The sequence below is a fragment of the Oratosquilla oratoria genome, chromosome 27, assembly GCF_046742065.1.
Source record: "Oratosquilla oratoria isolate Oo_2021 chromosome 27, ASM4674206v1, whole genome shotgun sequence".
Classification (NCBI taxonomy): domain Eukaryota; kingdom Metazoa; phylum Arthropoda; class Malacostraca; order Stomatopoda; family Squillidae; genus Oratosquilla; species Oratosquilla oratoria.
In genome coordinates this window covers 1,007,834-1,033,898 of record NC_134803.1, presented here as the reverse complement: position 1 = coordinate 1,033,898, position 26,065 = coordinate 1,007,834, and the positions used below count along the sequence as shown (strand labels likewise).

General features: G+C 39.1%; 1 protein-coding gene across 1 annotated transcript in view; it reads right to left on the bottom strand.

The window, feature by feature from the left end:
- LOC143039848 (uncharacterized) overlaps positions 1-25,617 on the bottom strand; it is a 47,031-nt gene extending 21,414 nt beyond the window's left edge. The window contains exons 1-2 of the mRNA XM_076210104.1: positions 25,242-25,617; positions 1,363-1,543 (exon numbers count right to left, since the gene is read on the bottom strand). Coding sequence (XP_076066219.1) covers positions 1,363-1,543; positions 25,242-25,341 — 281 coding nt within the window. The 5' untranslated portion in view covers positions 25,342-25,617. The remainder of the gene's footprint in view (positions 1-1,362; positions 1,544-25,241) is intronic.
- Positions 25,618-26,065: the final 448 nt, after the last annotated feature.

Below are 26,065 nucleotides of genomic sequence, written 5' to 3'. Positions count from 1 at the left end.
GTAATGGAAGACTGCATTATACACAATCGTGCATGCAAACAACACAACATACACTCTATAAAGGATTTGTGGGAAAACCCTGTTCCGGCTGTGGCATTCCTTGGGGAGACAGAAATGCTTGGACAGACAGTCTAGGGAACAACAACAACAACAACCAAGCCTCTTTCCACCCCCACTCTCCTCACTCTATCCAACCTTGTGATCCCTACCATACTTCTGACACTTCATCTCACATTTAAACTTCTCTTTTCTGCCTCTCTTAAACTCCCAAGTCTCCACCCCCATAGTGTTGTTGGCACAATCACCCCCTCATATAATCTTCTCTTTGCATCCATTCCCAGATGTCTATTTCTGATGACACTTTTTAATCTCTCAAGTCATTTAATTGCTTCTCTCAATCTACAGCTTACTTCCACCTCCATTCCTCCAGTTCCTGCCACATGCGACTCCAAATATTTAAAACTGTCCACTTCCTACAACGTCTCTCCTTTAAGATTTACTTCCAACTTGTTGCCATCCTCTCCCCTTGTACATCTCATTACCTTACTTTTACCTACATTTACTTTCATTTTTCTCCTATCATATACCTTCCCAACCTCCATCACTAACTGCCTTAATCCTTCATTTTGCCCTAGCACAAATGCAGTGTTGTAGGCCCATTACCTGCCCTTCACCTTCACTTTTACCTCCTGTAACACCTCATCCATATACACATTGAACAGCCATGGTGAAATGACACATCCCTGATTCAGCCCTACCTTTACCTTAAAGCACTCTCCATTCCCAACCCTGACACATGCTCTACTACTCTCATAAAAATTCTTGACTGCTCTAAACAGCTTTTCCCCAATACCATATACATGCAATACATCCCACAGTGCCTTCCTGTTTACCTTATCATAAGCCTTTTCCAAATCCATAAAGACCCAAAACACATCCTTACCTTTTGCCAAAGCCTTCTCCCAAATCTGCCTTACCACAAAAATTTTATGCATCCTCTATTTTTCCTAAATCTACACTGCTCCTCAATTACTCCCTCTGTTTCTCTACTAATCCTCTAAAGAAATAACCTACCTTCCCACAAAAGTTTAGCTTTCTTTCCATTTATCTAGGAACCCACACTAAATCTCAAAAAAATTCCTGTCATGTAAACATCTGTTTAAGAACAAGTGGGCATCAGCTTCAGAATAACTGAATATCAGCTTACAACAATAAATACCAATTTATAAACTGAAAATCAGCTCAGAAACAGCTAAACATCAATCAATGAATATGTGAACACCAGTTTAATAATATAAACTGAAAAGTTTCCTACTGGCATGGTTTCCCTTCATAAACCTTTGTAATCAAATTTATACTTACTTGTGTAAGGATATTAAGTCATGGTTTTTGCGTAACTTGTCATTTGGGATCCAGGTGAGGTACAGTGTTGACCCAATAGCTCTGTCTTCTTGGCATTTGACTACAAGATAACCTGGATGATGAAGAGTTGACCCTTCACTCCTGTGGTTGGAGGGTGGATGCACACAGACATTGTTCTTACCTAGTGGCAACCAGACAAAAACACAATTAGTACTAAGTTTACTGAGCATAACCATCATCCTATGATGAAATATCATCACCATGCCTGCTAAAATATTCCAGACAATTCTGCGCAGCACAAAAATGCTATCCTCACAGGCAGGTGCCATGTCTTTTAGGTACAAAATGATTTCTTCTAGAATGTTCTCACATAGTAATTTCATCAAATTTTGAAAATTACATGTGTTGACACCCAAGATATATAGGTCTGGAGAGAGTATATTCAGGACAAAACTAGGAGTACAAGGAAGGAGGTTCTTTAAGCTGAATAAAACTGCCAGGTATTGCCCAAAAATAAAATCCCTTAACCCTTCCCTTCTGAAGTCCTACCCTTAGCTCAAGCAGACAATCAGTCATCCCATGTCTCTTGCAGGAGACCCACAGACCCTAGGTATCTGACAACAGCCACCAGTTTGGCCCCCAAAACTGAATAGAACCATCTGCCATAAGTTTGAGCAAAACCTTAAGAATATATTGCCTTAGTATGGGGGCAACACCTTAACCCCTTCAGCATGAGGCCCTCCCATCACTTGAATAAAATAACCTGCACTGTACATAATAAAATCAGCAAAGCACATTATAGCAAAGGGGCTAGCTTAGATAGTTTTAACATTTTTCCTGTTAAGTACCCCCAGAGTTATAAGAACATTTACTTGAACCCCTATTATAGAATGGTAATACATTAATCTCTTCAATACAAGTCAAATTCTTGTGCACAGCACAGCTGCCTGATGTACTATGATTTGATGATGCATCACAACACTCGCATTATAAAATACAAAGTTAAACTGTAATACTCATTCTCTTTCACCCTGAATGTTAATACATATATACATATACCAAAGGCTTTTTCCCCATTACAAGGGAGGTAGCCAAAAAGGAAAAGGCATAAAAACCATTCCCACCCATCCCATCCCATCCCTAAATACACTCCACCCCCCCCTCTTATCTGAGCACCTCCTGGATGACAGGTCATCCCTGCACCTTGTCCACTGCCCTGGGTCAGAGGCAGTGTCGCAAGACACAGCACATCCACAGCAAGACCGTTTCATTAAATCAGCGACCCCTCCCCTCTCTGTCCCCCCATGCAGAAAAGGAGAAGACGGGGTGAAATCCCTTTGGGCTGCGTCAAATTTTTCTCACGCATACTACCTCACCCCCCATCCATTCCACTTCATGCATCACAGCATCATCCATATACAACCATTCTCCATTCAACCCTATCTTCTGTCCTCTCCTGTCCTTCCTCAACAGACATTCCCTTCTTCCCCAAAGCCCCCTTCACCCCATCCATCCATCTCATCCTAGGATACCCCCTCATGTTCACTCCCTCCACATCTGCCTTCCATACCTCTTTTACTAGTCTTTCTTCACTCATTCTTTCCATGTGTCCAAACCATCCTAATACTCTTTCATCAACCCTATCTCCCAACTCCCTTACCACCCCTGTTCTCCTTACCTCCTCATTTCTCACTCTATCCAGCCTAGTAACCCCCATCATACTTCTCAGACACCTCATCTCAAATACATAATTGTTTGCACATAATTAACTCATTGTAAAATTGCTCCATGTATATATTCCAAGTTTTATATCTTTAATCAACTTTTCCAATGTATTATTGTCAGTGTACCACTGTAATAGAAATAAACCTTTTATTATTATTATTATTATTATTATTATTACATTCAAACTCCTTCTCTCTTCATCTCTTATGTTCCATGTTTCTTCCCCATACAGTGCTGTTGGCACAATCACTCCTTCATACAGTCTCCTCTTAGCATCCATTCCAAAATGCCTATTACACTTTTTAATCCACCAAGGCATTCACTCGCTTCTCTCAATCTACATTCTACCTCCACCTCCATTCCACCCTTTCCTGCCATATTTGAACCCAAGTATCTAAAAATATACACTTCCTCCAGTCAGTCTCCCTTAATGCTCACTTCCAGTCTGCTGCCACTTTCACCCCTTGTACATCTCATCACTTTACTTTTACCTACACTTCTCTTCAATTTTCTTCTTTCACACATTCTCCCAAACTCCGTCACCAACTTCCTCAATCCCTCCTCTGATCCTGCTACAAGCACAGTGTCATCCGCAAACAACAGCTGGCTCACCTCCCACTTTTCTCTATTTTCCTTAACTATCTCCAATCCCTGACCCACCACCCTTGCATTTACCTCTTGCACCACCCTATCCATGTATAATTTGAACAGCCAGGGTGTTAATAACCACAGAAAATGCAATCAAACCTGTTCACACAATATTGGGGTTACTCAGCTACAACTACAAAATAAATATAATCAAGATGCCTCGTATACACACTTGGGCCTCATGACACTGATGTCGGTGTCATCATATGGAAGGGTTAAGACTAATTCAATGTATACTGGTACTGCAATGGGTATTGTAAAAGTATTCAAATTATAATGACCTTATCAAGCAGACCCATCAACATTACATGAAACTGGAGTTACTTTACTGCCATTACTGAAATTCAGCCATCTAAGTACCCCTGGAAAAATACTGCAAACCCCAGATTGAGAACACCTGTTTTAAGCCTTTCAGCATGAGATCCTGCCCTAAGCTGAATCAAATGATATGGGATCAACCAAAACTTGTCACCCAATTAGCCGTCAACCACACTGCCAAGATACCTCCTCACCTTCCCAGGAATACTGCCACTTCACCCTAAGATCACCCCTTTTATGCAACATATCTAGCTATTCTATCATTTATCTACCAAGGGATTCTTCCCACTTATAAGGGAGGTACCCTATCAAGGTCTGCACCCACTCCCATCCACCACCCTTGCTTCACTCTAATTAGCACCTTATGGATGTATGGTCATCCCTGTTTCCTGCCCACCACCAACCTCTGAAGCAATGCAGCAAGATAGTGCAGGTAGTTCTTAACCACTTCCATACGGTGACGCCTATGTAGGCGGCATGAGGAGCAAGTGGGTACTCGATGATGCAGACATCGCTATCTTGATTATATTTATTGTAGTCGTACCTACGTAACCTTCATTCTCTCTAAACTGGCTTCATCATATTTTCTATGGTTATCAAAATACACGGGTGAAAGAGAACGAACAATTGAGCACTGACTTTATTTTTATAATGCGATTATTATGACGCAACATCGCAAGTCGGGCAGCTAATGCTGCCAGACGTGCGATGTGCCCCGGAGTGAAGAGGTTAATTTACAAGAGCAACTTTTATGTGAATTTGGTTTAACATGACTGATCAAATAATACATCTTATCTTATTATGTCTAGTATAATAAAAAAAATTGTACAAAAGCACACAAAAAAAGGGTTATGTGGTGAATATCTTGGTACCCTTTTGCCCTTCCACACCCCCAAATTTGATTTATGTGATTCTATATTTCCACGCTACCTCTTGGTCCCTGTATACATTGCATGAATTAAGAACTACCTGAATATCCACAGAAGGGTAGCTTTGCTTCACCTACACAGCAACCCCTCTGTGTCCCCTAATGCAGAAGATAGAAAAAAAGGGGAAGAGATACATCAAAATATCATCCATACACACTCATTCTCCACTCACCCCTATCTCCTGCCTTCTCCCTTCCCTGCTCAACAGACATTCCCTTCTTACTCAAGGGTCCTTTCACCCCATATATCCATCTCATCATCAGTTGCCCCTTAACCCCTAGAATATGAGGATGCCTACACAGGCATCATAAGGTGCAAGTGGGTATACAAGGATCACAGCATTGGCATCTTGATTATATTTATTTTGTAGCAGAAGCTGAATGACCCCTGTATCCTGTGAACAGGTTTGACCACATTTTCTGTAGTTATAAACATTCTGGGTGAAAGAGAACAAGTATAACAGCTGTAATTTAATATTTCATAATGCATGTACTTAGATGCATCATAATACATCAGGCAGCCTGATGTGTGGGCGAATATTTGACTTGTATTGAATATGTTAAATTTCACTCCCTTCACCTATGCTTTCCACACTATTTTTGCTAATCTTTCTTCAATCATTCTTTCCATGTGCCCATACCATCCCAATAATCTTTCATCAGCCCTATCTGCCAGCTCCCTTTCTAACCCTGCTCTCCTCCTCACCTCATTTCTTTCTCTATATATCCTTGTAATCCCTATCATACTTCACAGACACATCATTTCATATTTAAATTTCTCCTGTCTGCCCCTCTTAAGTTCCAAGTCTCCACCCCATACAGTGTTGTTAGCACAATCACCCTTCCATATAATCTTCTCTTTGTATCAATTCCCAGATGCCTATTTATCATGACATTTTTCAATCACCCAAGATATTTACCTCCTTCCCTCAATCTACAATTTACATGCACCCCACTCTTCCAGTTCCTCCCACATGCAACCCCAAATACTTAAAACCATCCACTTCCTCTAGTCTCTCTCCTTCAAGACTTACTTCCAACTTCCTGCCAACCTTTCCCCTTGAACATCTCATTACCTTGCATTTACTCACATTTACCTTTAACTTTTTTCCTATCGTACAAGGTCTGTCAGAAAAAACAGACTTTTTTTTCAAAAAACCTGATGGATTTAAATCAAGTGTGCTTACATGAGCTGACCTTGAACTTTCGTGCACATGCATGAATTTTTTCCTGACTGTTGATAGTGTCAGTTGCTGGCAAGCAGTATTTGCATGAGGTAATGTGTAGTGCTCTTGGCAATTTTTGATTGCAAAGAAAATAACTGGGATTTGGTTTCCGGGTCATACCCGTACACCCAGGACTCGTCACCAGTGATTATGGTACTCATGAAGTTGGGGTCACTTTTTGTGGAGTCCAACATGTCCTGTGAGACTTCAACACGAAGTTGCTTTTGCTCCACTGTCAGCAGATTTGGCATGAATTTTGCTGCCACTCTCTTCATGGTCAAACCTTCACCTTCATTATCACCATAATCACTGGAGACAAGTCCTGGGTGTACGGGTACGACCCAGAAACCAAATCCCAGTCTTCATTTTCCTTGCAATGAAAAACCTCCGAGAGCACTACACATTACCTCATGCAAATGCTGCTTGCTAGCAACTGACACTATCGACAGGCAGAAATAAATTTATGCATGTGCACAAAGGTTCAAGGTCGGCTCATGCAAGTGCGCTCGATTCAAATCCATCCGGTTTAAAAAAAAAAAAAAAAAAGTTGAATACTTTTCTAAAATACCTCGTATACCTTCCCAAGCTCCATCATCAACTGCCTTCATCCCTCCTATGACCTTGACACAACAAATAGTTCATCTTTCACTTCCCTCCACTATCTCTAACCATCTTCAATCCCCTTCCCATTACCCTTGTATTTTCCTCCCATACCATCTCTTCCATGTACACACTGAACAGCTGTGGTGACAAAGCACAGCCTCAATGCAGCCCCACCTTAACCTCTTCAATATGAGTCAAATACTTAGGTGCACATAAAGTTACCTGATGTATAATGATGCATCACAATATGGATGTTATAAACTGTAAAGTTACAGCTGTCATACCCATTTTCTTTCACCCAGAATGTTTATAAACACAGAAAATGCAATCAAGCCTATTCATAGAATAAAGGGCTCACTCAGCTACAATTACAATAATCTTTTAAAAAATTATCTCAAATAGGCAATGTCCCTACAAAGGGTCATGGCGTAAGACTAGCTTTTTATGGAGCATTGCCAGCAATATTTTAAAAAAATTCTGGTACATGAGCAAATTTTAGGTAAACATTTAAAAAGAATCTCTATGATGGTGGCAACAGTCATATAAAGTTATACAGCTGTATCTAATTTCTATCTTTTTTTATACAGAATAAAATAGATAAAATATTGGCAAACTCTGGCAACCCCATTGCATAAAAAAGCATTCTGTATATTGAACTAGTGTCAACATTTCTATAGCTATTTCATTTTTTGCTACAGAATTGTGTTTATGGGAATATTTGGCAATTCTTCCCACCAGCATAACCCAGAAAGACAGTGGACAGGGCACCAGTACTCTTGAAAAGGTCAAAGGAAGGTGACATCACTCCTAGCGTTCTCACCGTATGCAACAATTTTGATTCCTCACCCTGTATTGTTGCTGTGATCATGGAAAAATTAACAAGAAACAAGAGAGTGAAGCAGCAGAATATAGAGAGGGCCTGTGAGTGCCTGAAATAGAAACAAGAAGGAAAAAGAAAGAGGAGAAAAGCAGCACAGCTGCACCCAGCACTCCACAAGCATTTACTAGCCATGCCCACCTTACACCTCCTCCACCCACACCACACCACTCACCCTCACCTCACACCTCATCAGCAAAGAGGAAATTGGAGATTTGCTATACATCACAACCATCAAACAAATGGTTGCAAAAATTTAAATCCCCTGTCCTGTAAAGTTTATGTTTTTGTTCTTTCTGTTGTAATACCTTCATTTGTTTTTTATGGATTTTTGTCATTTTTGTTTCATTTGAAAGAAAACATCATGCTCTTTATTTTCTACAGTAAAAAATATTTTTTTTTTTTTTATGAAACCTGAATTTTGCAGTTTTTTTTTAATTTTTCAGTGAAACAAATTGATAAAAATTCAGAGTTATTAGTATGAAAAAATGTATTCAATAAGATTTGTTCCCCAGATTCTAAGCTTTCATTTCATACTAAGCTGAATGATGTGGAAGGATTTTCCATTAAGTAGTTAGAGCTTCAATAGAGCTCACTTTATCTTCATTATTCACTATGCCTTATATATATATGGGAGGAACACAATACCCTGAGGAATTACACACTAATGTAAGGGGTGTTTATACCTAAGTTCATTAAACACATATTTGGAGAAAAAAAAATCACCTACTCTACAAAGTGATGCAATATTCCCTTAACATTTATATCTGATGTTTTTCTTATTCACATAAAAATTTGTATAAGAAAGTGTTATGAGAAATTATTGCAAGAAATGCCTGTAGATTGAGTGATACTGATTTATTATATGCTAGTGTGCATACACACATGCACATGCATTAGCTACTTAACATCAGATTCTGGGAGTAACGAACCACCTATTGTCTGATCTAACCCATGGTCAGTTTGTCTTGACCTCAGAAATCAACCATCAAGCTACCTGCATCCTAAACCAGGGAGTCAGCCACACAATGTTACCATACAATAGCTGCTACCATAATTTCATAACTTCTTAGATTTAGAGATTTATATGGAATTAAGATAAATACTGAGTGTCCATACTCAGTTCCATAATGTAAATAGAAGTAAATAAATGGAGAGATGTTAGAAAAACAAGTTTTGAAATATTGTTGGCAACTGCCATTATTTGAATTCTAAGTGTAAAATATATTGTTGGCCACCACCACTGTAACATAAAATGTATGTTACTGGGTGAAGTGACGCAGGAAGAGATTGACACTCAGTTTAAGCTATGTGGTTTATTCTGCGTAGAGAGAACTACACACGTGCATGTTGGCCGACCCAAGTCAGAAAGGATACTATGACCTGACCTAACCTCAGACAATTTAAATAACCTTGGAGTGTACTGAAAGGTAGCATCTCTCTGGTTGGGTCAGGGTTGCTGGGCGTGGCCCAGAATTGTGCGTTTAGTAACATACAAAGGTCTTTCTCACAAGCATAATATGGCCATAGCCCAAACATAAATGTTCTGAAGCTGAAGGCTAATTGTCCTTACACAATCTCACCAGAGGCTGCTCACCCACATCCCGTGACTATACACCTATGCCTCAATATGTTCTTGTGGGGGACTCTGTTCACCACACCACCATTTTCTTTGTCACCGCTGATGGAAAGCACCAGTCACAGCAGTGACAAAAAGACCAGAAGACACAATTAATTTATCCCACTGCACACCAAAAACTCTGATTTCTGACAACGTAACTGAGTTCACCAATGAGATTCTTTCAAATATTTGTAAATACTTTCAAATCACAAAATGTAAATACTATTGCTTACCACCCTTGTTCAAATGGCTTAGTTGAATGCCAGAACCGAAAGATTCTCAATGTTCTTTGACACCTTGCTTCTTATCTTCACCCTTCTTGGGATGAACATGTTCTCATGATTCAAGCTTGCATTAACATTGACATAAACTGGTCAATATTGGAATCACCTCATTTTGTCCTTTTTGCCTCAGACAAAAAACTCCCATTTGACCTTCTTGTTTCAGAACTACCTCCTATTTACAATTTCAATGATTATGTTAAGGTCAAAGTAGCAAATTTCAATAGTCTTTTCAAACGACTCCATAATACTCTTAATCTGGCTAAAGACGATATGGCCTATCTGCTTAACAAATCTGCCAGAGATTATATTTTTGAACTTGGAGACATTGCTTACACCTTCAACCAAACCCCCACCTCAAAGCTTTCCCATAAATTCACTGGACCTTTTTCTATCATTAGACAGGAGTCAAATAATAAAGTCAAAGCACTCAGGTTGCACTATTTTACAGAGACAGTGTTGCACATAGATCATATCATCAAAAGAGTTCCTCATGGCCTTGACATAGAGAACGTTCCATCTCCAGTTAGTACTACCCCTATTATAGAGGACCCTCATCAACCCTCTCAACTTCTCCCCCCTACTCCTCTCCCCTGTTACAACCTTCACAGTTGATCCACCCCTTCATGAGATTGCATCTTTCCTAGGTGAATGGGAAAAATATCTACTTCCACACATTCTTAAAATTAAGTCAATTTTATCTTAAACAGTAGTACTCCCCAGTGGTGAGGAGAAAGAATAATGCCTCCAAGTCTTCCCACTCGAGTCGTAAGAGGTGACAAAAACGGGATGGGGATTAGGACTAGGCATCCTTCTACCTGTATCCCCAAAGGGACATTCCTAAAAAAAGGCAAAGGCATAAGAGGGTCTAGGAGTTTTCCAACCAGTACCCTAAGGTTTGAGTCTTTTAATGTGCATGGATGTGGTACATATGAGAGTAAAAGGGAAGAGATGGGCAGTATGTTTGTGAAAAGAAAGATGGATGTGTTGGCATTGAGCAAAACTAAGTTGAAAGGGAGGAATGAGTGTGAGTTTGGGAGTGTAGTTGAGAGGTTCTCAGGAGTGAAGAGAGGATGAGGGAGAGAAGGGTTGGCTATACTAGTAAGTGAAGAGATAGGTAACATGTACTGGAGTGGAAGGTTTCTTCAAGGTTAATGTGGATGAAGGTGAAACTGGGAAGGGAGATGTGGGTTTTTGTAAGTGCATATGGGCCTGATAGTGAGAAGAGTGTAGAAAAAAGGGAGGCCTTTTTGGTGGATTTAAATGAGTGCATAGAGGGATTGGGGAAAAATGTCAATGTAGTGGTATTGGGAGACCTTAATACTAGTGTAGCAAACGAACCAATAGACAGAGTGGTTGGGAAGTATGGAGTTCCAAGAAAAAATCAGAGTAGAGTTGATGTTGGAGATGTGTCTAGAGAGTTGATGAGAACAAATACAGTGTTTAGGAAGAAAGTCAAGCATAAGTATTAAGTACACATGGGAGACATGGGAGAGGGTGGTGGATGGAAGGGTGGTAGATAAGAGTATTAATGGACTATATAGTGGTAACCAAGAGTATAGTAGGAAGAATTAAGGATGGACATGTTCTACGGGGAGAGAGTGGGGGAATATCAGATCATTTTTTGGAAGGTAAGTTGAGAGTGGAGGATAGATGGAGAAAGAGGAAAGGAAAAGGACAAAAGGTAGGGAGGTACTTAGAGTGAATTGCTTAAATGAGAAAGAAAAGGAGAAGGAGTACAAGATGAAGCTGAGAGAAGAGTGGGAGGGAGTGAAGGATAGAGTAGAACTAGGAGTGGGGGAGGAATGGGGATGGTTCAAGGAGGGAGTCATAAGGTGTGCAAAGATGGTGTGTGGAACAAGGAGGATGGTAGGAAATAAAAGGAAGGGTAGTGAGTGGTGGGATGAAGAAGCAAAGAAGGTTGTAGAAGAGAAGAAATGAGCTTTCACAGATTGGTTACAAAATAGGACAAGGGAATCTTATGAGAGGTACAAAGAAAAGATAAGTAAAGCATAAGATAAAGGAGGCAAACAGGAAAGCAGATGTGAAATGGGGTAAGTAAGAAAGAAAATTTTGAAAGTAATAAAAAATGTTTTGGAAATATATTAAGAGAGGAAGAGGTGAATCAAGTAGAGTATAAAAGGTAAAACGTGCAGATGGAGAGATGATAATGGAAGAGAAGGCAGTAAGAGGAAGATGGGCAGTGTTTTAGGGAGTTGCTAAATGTGAAGGAGGATAGGGAGGGAAAGGTAGTTGCAGTGGGAAGTGCTAAGAAAATGACTTTGATGAGTGAAGAAAATAGAGGAGAAATACAGGAAGATGAAGTGAAGGCAGTTTACAAAGGATTACAAAGGCGGAGCATGAGACCTTTTGATCCATATCTAGGTCGGATGCAAAAAAAAAAAAAAAAAAATCATAATAATAATAATAATATGATGAGTGGAGGTAAGGCATCTGGGTTGGATAGATGTCATGCAGAATGTCTAAAAAAAGGAGGTACAGTGATGGTAGACTGGCTGGTGAGGTTATTTAATGTTTGCTGAAGAGAGGGTAGAGTGCTGGAGGACTGGAGGAATGCTTGTTTAGTTCCAAATTTACAAGGGAAAAGGGGACAAGTGCGAGTGTAGTAGTTTCAGAGGGATCAGCTTGTTAAGTGTAGTTGGGAAGGCTTATGGGAGGGTCTTCACTGAAAGGATTAGGAGAGGAACAGAGGGAGTAATTGGTGAGGAACATTGTGGGTTTAGGACAGGTAGAGGTTGCGCAGATCAGATTTTTGTGGTGAGATAGATTTGTGAAAAAGCTATAGGAAAAGGTAAGGATGTTTTTGGGCTTTTATGGATTTGGAACAGGCTTATGACAGGGTAGACAGGAAGGCACTGTGGGAGGTATTGCAGATATATGGGATAGGAGGAAAGCTGTTAGGAGCAATTAAGAGTTTTTATGAGAGTAGTAGAGCATGTGTTAGGATTAGAAATGGAGAGAGTGAGTGGTTTGAGGTAATGGTGGGACTTTGTCAGGGATGTGTTATGATTGATTGATTTATGAGTTTTTGGCCGACGGCCAGGCACTGGGACCAAAATGATCATTCAGCGCCGGGATGTGTTATGTTGCCCTGGCTGTTCAATTTATACATGGATAAGGTGGTAAGAGAGGTAAATACAAGGGTAGTTGGTCAAGGATCGGAGATGGTTAAAGAAAATGGAGAAAAATGGAAGATAAGCCAGTTGCTCTTTGCAGATGACACTGTGCTTGTAGTAGGATCATTAGTGAGAGTTTGGGAAGGTGTGCAAAACAAGGAAGTTGAAGAAAAATGTGGGGGAAAGTAAGGTAATGAGATGTACAAAGGGAGAAAGTGACAGCAGACTGGAGGCCTTATCAGTGTGACTAATATTATTTTAATCATTTCTTCATCCAAATAGGTAAATACCCTTTTATTGATAATTTTTTTTATTTGTTTATCAGAGGACAAGTCATTTGAGATAATTACTCCCAGATCTTTTTCAGATCCTACTTTCTTTACCTCCTTAGTTCCAATTTTATATTCTCCTGATATTCTATTTTTAATTCTTCCAAACTCCATTATGCTACACTTCTTAATGTTGAAGTCCACTTCCCATTTCTAATCCTGCTTCCAAACCTTATTCAGGTCTTCCTGTAGTGATTCACAATCTGTTTTGGTTTTTACTTTCCTCAACAATTTAGCATCATCTGCAAAGAAGCTCATGTAACATTCCACATCATCATCCATGTCATTCACATAAATAGCAAACATTACTGGAGCCAATACAGATCCTTGCAGAACTAATCACCTCCTTCTAACCTGAATATTTTTCTCAGAGTAATACTCTCATCTTTCTACCATTCAGGAAGTCCTCCATCCAGTTTAGCAGGTTGCCTTGTATACCCCCTATGTTTTCCAATTTTTTAAATAATTTTCTACCTTGTCAAGAGCTCTTTGTAAGTTCAAGAAAGCACAATCAGCCCATCCATCCCTTTCTTGTATTATATCTATTAGTCTTGAGTAAAAACAGATTAAATTTGTGGTATATGATCTTCCCCGTCTGAACCAAAATTGTCTTGGGTTTACTATATTATTTTCTTTCAGGTGTTTTACCCATCTATTCTTGATCATTTCCTCACAAATTTTGGCTATAGTGTTTGTTAGTGAGCCCGGTCTATAATTAGTTGGTTCTTCCTTGTTTCCTCCTTTATATACTGGTACAATGTTGGCATTTTTCCAGTCTTTTGGTATTTTTCATTCTTTGAGTGAGCAACTTATTATATCCATTAGTTCTTCTTTGCATTCTTTTAGAATCCAATTTGCAATTCCGTCTGGGCCATGCAATTTCCTAACATCAAGGTTTGTTAAGTGCTCCATTATTTCTTTTTGTGTTATTATTATTTCGCTCATGGGGGGAGATCGCACTTCGCTTCCATCATCCCAATACTGTACCTTTTCTCTAGTGAAAACCGACTTGAAGTGATTATTCATGACTTCGGCCATTTCTAGATCTGTGTATTCTGTATTTCCTTGCCATAGTCTCACCATTTCCGGTATATTTTTAAGTTTACCATTCACATACCTATAGAATAGTTTGAGTTGCTCTTTGCATTTTTCTATAATGTCTTTTTCATACTTCCTTTTTCTTCTCTTCACACTTTTACATACTCATTTCTATAGTTTATATATATTTGCCATTTTCCAGGCTTTTTATCTTTTCTCCATCTTTTCCAAGCTTTGTCTCTTCTATCTTTTGCCTCACTGCATCTTCTGTTGAACCAGCATTTAATGTACACTCTCTCTTGTTTCTGTCTTGGTATGTACCTATTCACTCCTTCATTATAGTTATCCATCAAGATCTCCCATTTCTCTTCCACTTTTGTCTCTTCCATGTAGAATTTTTCCCAATTTGCATTTTGAAAGAATTTCTTTAATTTTCCAAAGTCCGTTTTGTTGTACATCAATCTTCCTTTCCTATACTTTTCATTTCTCTCCATATATATTTCTTCCTTTAGTTCAGCCTCTATTAGTATGTGGTCACTCTTTCCAAGTGGTGTCTTGTATTCAATTTTATCCACAATATCAGGTTCTGTTGTAAATATTATATCTCAACGGATAGTTGTGCCAGGAATGTTGGGGAGAAGGGATAGCAGGTGGTGCATCAGGATGTTAAACAGGAAGGGACTTAAAACCCCACCCTGTAGAGTACCAAGTTTGAATTCCCTGGAAGTACTGCACATTCCCTGGAATAGTACACACGAAGTCCTGTTTGAGAGACAGCCACAGATCCACCTCATGAGGTTGCCTTTGATGCCAAATTCTATGAGCTGGTTGAGAACAATCTCCCAGTTGGCCACATCAAAAGCACTCTTGAGATCAAGAAATGCTACCACATTGGTAGGGGAGAGGCAGGCATATAGGTTCATTAGACAGTGGTGTGTGCTCTTCTGTGATAAGAAACCATACAGTTGCAGTGATAGCTTATCCTGTATTCAAAACATAAGGCGAGTGAGAAATATATGTTTGAGGATTTTACAGAAACAGGAGGTGAGTGAAATAGGCCTGAACCTGTCTGTGGCGGGTTTGGGGATGGGCACAATGGTACTAGATGTCCAGGCATGAAGTACATATCCCTTGTTAAACCACAGGTTGTAGAACTGCAACAAGGGATTGCAAGGGACTTTAAGGAGCAAGCAGAGTACTTGATAGGTGATACCATCAACCCTTGGAGCTGTTGTTTTGCTTGTGACAAGAGCATGATGCAGTTCATCCTCAGTGATGGGTACATCATCATCTTCATCTATCCATAATAATGCAACCATTAGACGCAGGGCGCACATATTCTTGTGGGTGGAGAGTGCCTCTTGAATGGGGGTGGGAAGATTGTTTGCCTGTGCTTGTTTAGACCAAGTAATAAGCAAGTCCTGTGCATATTTGGCTGGGCTGCGGAGGAGAGCACTCAATGGTTTCTTCTTGATGACTGTTTATCAGGTGTCACACAGAGTCAACACTGGTCTGATGGTTGATGCTGTCAATATATTTCTTCCACAACTTGGTATGGCCACGCTGCTGCAGGACAATGAGGTCATCTCTGGTACTGGAGGAGATTAGCAGGTGTTGGCTGCCTTTGAAAGACGAGGCCATCTCTCTCAGCCTTCTTTTCCACTTGTAGGATGCATACATCCAGTGTCCAGGTGTGGACTTTGTGGCACCTTCTGATGTGTGGCCTTGTGATGTAACGGGTGTTAAAAAAACATGAGTTGAAGCAACGAGGGATGAGTACAGGTTCTCAGGTGACTGGAGATCAAATGTTGGTTGAAGAGTGGAGATATAAGAGACATAGTCAGGGCAGTAATTCGGAGGAATGGAGATACAGAGGTGGGTCTGAAGAGGGGAAGGCCCACTTGGTAGGGAGTACAGGAGTCCAAGTGCAATGTGGTCAGAAAAGAGAAACTGTACAGGAAACCCACTTATCATGTGTGCCTCCTCTGGAGTGTGTTGCAACCCCAGTGGGCCAGTGAGTGAGGCAGTGGGGGCAGATGTACTCAAGGATAATCCACTACAGTTTGGGGAGGGGAAGACATCTCCTAGGGCAAGATGCCAAGCACTGAAGTCCCCCATATAGATCACACTGTGAGATGTGGGTGGGGGGAGGGCAGAGAGATTGTGTTTTTCTGGAGCAGAGTAAACATTGCAGTCTTAGCTTCCCATTGCCTATGGATATCTCATAGAGTTAAAATGTTATGTCATCATGAATAGAGCAGCACAGGAGTTGATGGGGGATAAAAGAGTGAATGTAACTTAGAAGGCCATTCCTGACATGACAGACAAATGAGATGTAGCCTGAGAATGGGGAGTGTTTCTGCTCCAGGATCGTGGCAGCCAGCAAAAGCTTCTTGGATAAATATAACTTGTGGTTGGTGGTGGCCTACATAGATTTTGTGGGAATTAATTTTCAGATAATTGTTGATGCCACAAGCATTCCAAGTGATGATGTGAAATTTCATCTATCAAAGTCTGCTTTTGGTTTACAAGTGGCTGGCAGAGACAATGACATGGAGGTGGTGCCACTCTGAGGCATGTGTCTTTGTAACTTGATAGGACTTGTTTATTGAACCTTTTGAACCAGCTGGTGAAGGCCTCCAGTTTCTCAGAGAAAGCAGCAAGAATCGTGATGTCTTGGTGGGATTCGACAAGCATGGCTAGGATGCACTCTGAAGGCTTGTTGTGCAGCGAGGCTATCAAAGTGATTTTCAATTGTGTCAAAGTGCATTGTACTGTAATTGCTGTGCAATGTGCCATTAGGTTGGCAATAGCCTCACAGAGGGCAACTACTTGCGGTGAGTCAGGCAGGTTTGAGGGTGTCAGCAGTGGGACAGCTTTTGGGTGCAACTGAGGGGGTGGTGGTGGTGGAGTGTATGCAGTCTGGGAAGTGGCCACCTGATCATGCTTCGTACATTTGTGCCACGCATTCACCTCGGCTTCATGACAGCAGAGGCATTTCCACATGGATGAATTTGGAGTGGAAGTGGGAAGCTGGTTGGCTATAGAAGCTTCATTAGTGTTGGTGAGCTGAAAGGGAGTGTGATGTGGGCAAGTACGGAAGGGGTGAGTACCTACACACCAGCCACACTTGTCAATGGAAGCAGAACAATACCAAGATATATGTCCCACACCTGAGCATTTGAAGCACCAAGGATGTTGATCTTTTATCCTTTATAACTCAAACAATGGTAGACAAGGCAGGAAGCTGAAGTGATGTTCTGTAGGCAGTGGTTGGGGGTGGTTCTAGATGATAACAAGGCAGTTGAATGGTGTCCCATGTTGGTAGAAGCAGTGCACGCTGTATATGCCCACAAAGTTTTTTTAATTGGGACTGGTCAATGCCAGCAGGGTAGCAGGTGACAAGATACATGGGGAATTTATGCAATATATCAATCAAATCCTGAACATCAAGCTTCAAGGATAAGAAATTACCCTTCATGGCACTCTTAATGATCTCGGTACATCTATGTGAAATATACACATACTGAGAGATGATAGCAGACCTTTTCACCTCAGCTAACTCCAGATTGAGCCTGAATGACTAGGTAACTTCAGCAAGTCACCAAAGTTTCATATACATAGTCAGATTCTCACAGAAGATGAGTTTAACATAAGCAGGTCTGGGGGTGAAAGCAGGGAAGGTGTTGGCAACTAGGGGAGGTAAACTGTGGGGAAGAGGGTGAGGGTGAAGGTGAGAGAAGGGAGTTATTGGAAGCCGTGGGCTGGGAGTTCTTGTCATGTATATATAACTTAAAAGTTGGAGAATAGGATTCGCTCGTGTTCAAAGTCCGATCCACAAATTGTTTGGTGGTGGTGTAGGTGGGGGTGGTGGCAGTGGAGGTGGCTGCAATGGGGGCTGTGGTGGCAGTGGTGGGCTGGGTAGCAGGGAGCAGTAGCTGCCATGGTGTGGTACCAACATGTTGCTTGTGCATTGGCAACAAAGGCCAATGTTGCTCAGTGACATTTTCGTCGTCACTGAGAGGGAGGTTGGCATCAACATCAGTGAGGGTGGCCAGTCCAGAATAAGCCATGTTGCCTCAACAATATGGGAGAATGTAGGCAACTGGTGCTAGTGGGGGTGCAGTGACATAGGTATGATGTTAAGACACATCATTCTTCTTGTACTGCACATGCAAACATAGGCACAGTACTGGGCATGGGGGTTTTGGCCAAGGACAGGATTATCTTAGGGCAAATATTGACTAAGTCCTATATCCTTCAAACCTACTTATACCACAAGACTGATGTCTGGTGCTTACTGTTGTGCTCAGCTAAGTCTGGAAGACAGTAGCTTGCTAGATCTTCTATAATTTCTTTGAAATAGTAGGAGGACAATTGCAGGTGTGTTTACATTCAGTCAGCAATAGCCAATCCTATTTACCTAATTGTAGTATACAGGAAAGGACCAACACTCATTGGGTCCTGTCTCCTATTCTCTAATTTTCTAACATACCTACAAGCACGGTTCCAACTCAATCTATATCTTTGATTTCCAATTACCATATATTTCCGTGTATAAGATGAGGTACAAAATTAGAGCAAATTTTTATGAATTTATCTCATATCAGTAGTATAAGATGACTGCTAAATTACAAAAGCATCAGTGTATCAAACCTACCGTACAAAAAAAATTGTTTTGATTACGTTTATCAGCTATTTTTTCCGCTTTTTCTCTTTTCTTTCTCATTACTTAAGTGTATCCTTATACCAGATAAATTACTTACTGTATCCTTATAAATTCAAAATAAATGAAATAACAAAGCAAATCATGCATCATGATTTTCTGAGAACACACGTCAACTAACAAAAATTATTTGTCTACGTTCCTGGTTCAACTACTGTAATATATTTTTTTATTGATAAATAAACGTTTTATGTACTGTAATCCAAAATGGTTATTTTCAGTCTTAAAAATTAATGAAAAGTTAGCGAAAGAAAAAGGTTTATATGAACACAACCAGTGCTCAATGTTTACATTTTTCGGCTGTGTTAAATGTGTTTACATAGAGTAGTTAAAAGTACCGTAATTTCATTAATATAGAATTATTCCTCGAATTTATTAACAATTGCCATTCACAATAAAGATATGCCAATAACATATAAGGTAAATATGGTTTAATTACCTTTATTACCAGTTCTTATCATAATGTGAATCATTTCCTGTGTATTGGTGGTTATCGGCAGGCTAGCCTACCAAGTCATCTCACGTAAAATTCAAGGTCTGATTTTTATAATGGTAGTATAAGACGACCCCCAATTTTAAGGGGTGAATTTTTGGATTTTAGGGTTGTCTTATATGTGGAAATATACGGTACCATATTTAGATTTGAACTCATGTATTGTTTGAGCTTGGGATATATCACCTAAACTATTCCACAAATTTATACACCTATATGGAAAACTATTTCTTCACATCCTTTAACATGTGGTCTTTCTTAATTTACTTCCATGACTCCTTAAAGCCCTCCCATCTTTAATCAGATCTCTTCTATCAATGCAATCTATCCCCTTTAGTGACCTGAACACTGCAATCATGTCATCTCTTTCTCGTGGAGCAGTGGTCTTGGAGGGGAACTGCCTCATGTGATTCAAGTCATCAGCTCCATATCTTCGATCTTTCAAAGTTGGCAGACTCAGTACATTTAGTCCATGGGACTGGAGGTGGATAACAACAACATAGATGAGCTTGTGGAAGAGCATAGACAGGAGCTGACCACTGAAGAGATTATGGAATTGCATTCTACTTCACAGCAAGAAGTTGTGGAAATTTCATCAGAGGAGGAGGTAACAGCCTCAGCAGAGCAACAACTTTCCAGTGCAATAAGGTAGATGTTTAAAACATGGGAAACTGTTTCGTCATACACTGAGAAGTATCACCCTAATAAGGCAGTGGTAAGGTGTGCTATAATTTTATTTAATAATGCTGTCACATTTTTGCCAAATTTTGAAGCATAGACATAAACAAATGTCTCTAGACAGCTTTCTAGTGAAAAAGGATCCTAAAGAAAGTGCCAGTTGTTCCAATATTTCTAAAAGATTTAAAGCTAGTGAGTCAGTCAATACTATCACTGCAGTAAGTCAAGAGGAATCTCCTTTGGTGGAAGATTCTCCTATACTGTATCTATTTCTATTTTATTCTATTAAATATTTTTCCCAAGGTTCTTTTACTATGTACACATTAAAATCTTTTTGTGTTAATAATTTAAAAAACTATTTCAGATATTATTACAAATTATTTTTGGGAAGTTTTTCTTAAGCGTGGGATGCATTATTGTATCTTATATTGATTCCTACGAAATAAAATTGTTTTGCTTAATGAGTGTTTTGCATTATGAGTAAGATTCAGGAACAAATTATGCATGTTAAGTGAGGCTCTACTGTATTGACCTTGACTTTACCAAAGCATCTGACAGTGTCCCCCACCAGAGACTACTAAATAAAGTCAAAGCCCATGATATAGGAGCAAAAGTGTTTGAATGGATTAGAGCATGGATTAGTGACAGAAAACTGAGGGTCTAAAATACAATTGTGGGAATGTTACTTGTGGAGTTCCCCAAGACTCGGTTCTGGGTTCCTTATTGTTCATTATGTACACAAATGACTTGGACAATGGGAATAATAGTAATGTTAGTACATTTGTGGATAACACTAAAATAGGATGCCATATAAGGTCATATTAGAAGGCAGGATATTACAGGAATATCTTAATAAGTTGTTTGCATGGTATGTAAAATGGCAAATGAACTTCAATATCTCAAAGTGCAGTGCATTAAATGTAGGTTTACACAACCCAGAAAACAGGTATAACTTAAGCAACACCATTTTAGAGAAAACAGAATGTAAAAAAAGACTTGAATGTTAGTGATTCCTGAGCTTAAATCCAGGAAACAGTGCATTACTGCTAAGAATAAAGCTAACAGGGCATAAGGCTTTATTTCTAGGACAGCTACAAACAAAAGTGCAGATGTAGTCATTAAAATCTATCTGACAATAGTTAAACCCATCCTTGACTATGCCATACAGTTATGGTCTCCATCCTATAGAACGGATATTCACTAGAATAAGTATAGAGGAAAATGACCAATACAATACAAGGGCTTAGAGATTTACATTCTGAAGATAGGCTTACATTCTCTGGAAAGACATAGAGGATATCAGTGTCTGTGTTTTGTGCTACTTTTTCACATTCACTGTTGCTTTTACAAGAGTACTACATAACGTGATGGCTTCCAAGCAGCCTGCAACAACTACTATTGGTGAGATAAATACCAAAAGACAGAAGAGTGTAAAGAAACCTGGTGAAACAGTTTCTACATTAATGGCAAAGAAGCTGATGAGGCAGAGGGAATCAATAATGGAGGAAATGGAGAGACTCTTAATGCTACCGATTGATGACCTGTCTTGCTGCAGCAATTCTCTTTCTACCTCCCTCATGATAACAAAAGCCCACTCAATTTATAATGATCTATATAGGAAGGGATATGAAGTTAAGGCTGGGTCAACTTTCAGTGCCAGTAAGGGTTGGTTTGACTGTTTTAAAGCCCAAGCAGCCCCACATAACATCAAGATGACTGGTGAGGCAGCAAGTTCTGACAAGCCTGCCACTACAGCATTCATACCAAAACTGAAAAAACACACTGAAGAGTGTGGCTACAGTGCCAAACAGCTGATAAACTACAACAAAAGAGGCCTGTATTGGAAGAAAATGTCATCCAGAACCTTTATTGCTAAGGAAGAGGAAACAATGCCAGGATTTAAAGCATCCAAAGACAGATTAACCCTGGAGCTGGGTGATAATGCAGCTGTGGATTTGAAGCTGAAGCCTTTACTGAACTACTGCTGTGAAAACCCAAGGGCACTTAAGGGCTATGTGAAAGAATATCTCCCAGTGATATATAGATCCAACAAGAAGACCTGGATGACATCTTCTATGAACCAGCATTGTGTTGCAAATGATTTGTCACCTGTACTGACTATGCGGCCAAAGAAAATATTGCCAACCATTTCCTCCTGCTGGTTGACAATGCCCCAAGCCACCCAACAACCATGGAAGATTGGGCAGACAACACAGAAGTGATATTTCTGCCCAAAAACACGACAGCACTCATCCAGCCCATGGACCAAGGTGTGATCACTACTTTTAAAGGTCAGATATCAACAGATATACCATTCGCTAAAAATCATCGTATTGCTCGAAAAAGTACTTTTTAAAAGCATACAAATAAAGTTTTTACCTATTACAGAAGAATTTATTCAGAAAATTCACTTTTAATTGCGCCTCGCATACCACTTTTCCGAAGTCTAGATATTCAGAATAACAATATTGTTTGTTTGGCAACTGTGACGTCACGAACGCGGAATTCCCCGAACCTTTCCCGAAGCGCACGGGCGGAATGTTTCGAATAGCAGACGACGCAATGAAATGAAGACAAAACTGTTTTTTGCCAAATTTGATAAGATGTAGGTGGTGGAATTATATAGAGTTATGGAAGTCTTGATATCTGACCTTAAAGGTCAGATATCAAGACTTCCATAACTTTTTGTATTTACAGTTTAATGTACATAAAAAAAACATACTGACAGTATTCTATATAATTCCACCATCTACATCTTATCAAATTTGGCAAAAAACAGTTTTGTCTTCATTTCATTGCGTCGTCTGCTATTCAAAACATTCCGCCCGTGCGCTTCGGGAAAGGTTCGGGGAATTCCGCGTTCGTGACGTCACAGTTGCCAAACAAACAATATTGTTATTCTGAATATCTAGACTTCGGAAAAGTGGTATGCGAGGCGCAATTAAAAGTGAATTTTCTGAATAAATTCTTCTGTAATAGGTAAAAACTTTATTTGTATGCTTTTAAAAAGTACTTTTTCGATGATTTTTAGTGAATGGTATATCTGTTGATATCTGACCTTTAAGGTGTATTACTAGTGCCCCACAATGAGTCAGCTGATTAATATGACTGACAGCCCGGACAAACTCAGTCAAATAGAAAATTAGATAATTTTGTAAATTATAATACATCAACATAATGTTATTCTTGGTGGAAATCAATAATAGAAACAGTTGCTTAAAGCTATTAACAAACAAATGTAGCCATTTTAACTACTTGAGACACCATGTTTGTTTTGGTAGAGGTGGAGGTCTAAGAAATTAAAGTATGCTAAATTCATATATTCTAACCCAACCTAACCTAACCTACATTTAGTAATGCAGTAACTGTAATTCTAAAGGTCATCTGGCTGACGTCATCACTGACTTCCAAATTTATCAAAACAAAGATGGCTTCTAAAGGAGTCTGCACAACTTCGTTCATAACTTTTAGTAACTATTTCTATTAATGATTTTCACCAAGAATAGCAATCATATATTACGTTAATGCATTATATAGGTACCCCGGAATCCGCGCGCGGCGCCACTGTCGATCATGTGTTGTTTTCATGGCCAAATGTTGCGGCCCACTATTTTTTGTTTAGTTCAATTTGAATGCTTTCCGCGCTTTGCGCATGCGCAAGATATTCAAATTACCTTGTTGTTTTGCAAGTGTAAGGCTAATTCTTGACATAGAAACAATTTTTCAGCGACTTAAACGAAAATTTGGTTTTCAAACTCGGCAACATAGTTTTCCGAGTAAAAATATTAAGGTAAGGAATGTCTAAACATAATTTTAAGTTACATAAACAAGTTTTTCAACCTATTTTCTCCCAGAATTGAGAAGCTTAAGAAAATTGACTTTTGCGTGTTTGAGCTAAAAGCCCCGGAATTTAGCTATATCACCCATGAATCTGATGCGTCCAGTTCGTGTTTGTTGTTGTTTACACATCATCATGCCATGTCCATGAGAAGTGTCAAGACTAGTTACTAGTCTTGACACACACTACTACTTGACTACTTTCTACTACTAGTCTAGTCTAGTAGTAGTAGAAGACTTCTACTACTACTTCTACTTCTACCATGAATCTGATGCGTCCAGTTCGCGTTCGATTTTGTTTACTATTACCATTGACGACCAAAAACACCCAATGACGGTTTTTGCTCAAATGCATAATTTATATATAAAAAATAGCATATGGTTGCATTATTTGACCTATTTTCTTTAAAATGTGTGATTTCCATGTAGAATGATCGAAGAGAAGTTACGTTTTTATCCTCTACAAAATTATCAACCGGCAACCAACGTCATTGTTTGGGTTTCGTCGGCGTTGGTTGCCGGCTGATAATTTTTCAGAGGATAAAAACGTAACTTCTCTTCGATCATTTTACGTGGAAATTATCCATTTTAAAGAAAATAGGTCAAATAATGCAACCATGTGCTATTTTTTATATATAAATTATGCATTTGAGCAAAAACCGTGATTGTGTGGTTTTGGTCGGCGTCGGTCGACTTCGGTCGGCGTTTAGCGACAGCTTCATGGTTGCCATGAAAAGGCAAATATGGTATGATGGAGATGTCTCACATTGTTTTTGACATGCTCATGTGATTTGTTGATCCATAAAACCCAAGTATTCCGAATTTTAATAAAATTGGACCAGTGGTTTAGAGTTAATGTGTATTTCTTTACCGAAATCCTTACAAATTACCACCCTTAATTCTAACACTTTGTTATGGTAAAGTCGAGCCAAAAATGCGGGCTAAGAAAATAATTCAAAAAATCGTATCTCCCTTATTTTTCAAGCTATTTCAAAAATTTAAAAAGCATTTTGTTTCTAATAAAGTTGTCTTTCATATGCAACAATAATATAAAGGTTAATTTTTTTTTGAAAATTTTGTGGGGGTACCTACATTATAATTAACAAAATTATTTTCTATTACTATATCACATGGGTATGCACTTCTATAAAAACATCTAATAGAAATATCCTCCATAACCTTTCTCCCTCCTATTTTATTACTAAGTCTAAGTACAATCTTCCAAATGCTTCCCTGCCAGGGAAGTACGAAAATGTAGTAGTCAATTATCCAATAGATAACTTCTGTTTAGACAATTTTTCATGGTTCTACTCATGATTTTACAATATGGTTAAAAAATGTCTATGCTCATGGCAAATCATGATAATCATTGATTAGTAACACCTTCATATCTTTAAATAATTATAATACTCACAGAATACAATGTCTCCATCTTCGACATTCGGCTTATTAACTTCCATTGGCGATAACCCGAGAAAGCTTGATGCTCTCTGAAGTATTCCATGGAACGCCATGTCTACCCTGTCTTATGACTTATTGCTGGTTTGATAAAAAAAATTCTTGAGCGTGAGGTGGTTAGACCCTTCTCAGATTTCTTTGGTAGCGTAGTTTTTGTTTCAGGCTTCACTCTAACACTCACAACACATTGTATCAGGCAGCATCATTAATTAACTTATTGATGACTAGTATAATGAGTATGGCATGGTGCTTCAAATATAGGCTTTGAAGCCCATATTTAATGGTACTCGGTTACGCTTCATTGGCGTCACGTCTGTTTACTGCTGGGATCTTTCGTTGATGACAGCTCTACGTAAACGTAAACATCGTAGTAATTAGATATTTAATACACAAACATATTATTGTATGTGAATACAACTCAAAATAATACGAGTTAATTATGCTATTTTACAAATTTATTCTAGTAATTTCTAATGCTATAATATTTGTATTTTATCATAGAACAGCTTAGATGTATAGTATATTTCTTTTCAGTACTAACGATTAAGTAACTTTTTATTGACCTCGCAGAACACAAAAGAAAAAATATCATTAGTCTATGATTTCTGTTAAAATAAGCATAAAAATAACATAACAAGCATAATTAAACAATTTATTTCCACATGGACAATGAAAATGTCATCCTATGTTATGGTTGCTGTCAACCTATATCTTTTAGTACACTTGCGTCCGCCCACACTTAGAGCTAAAAAAAATTACACCATGCCACGAATAGAAACT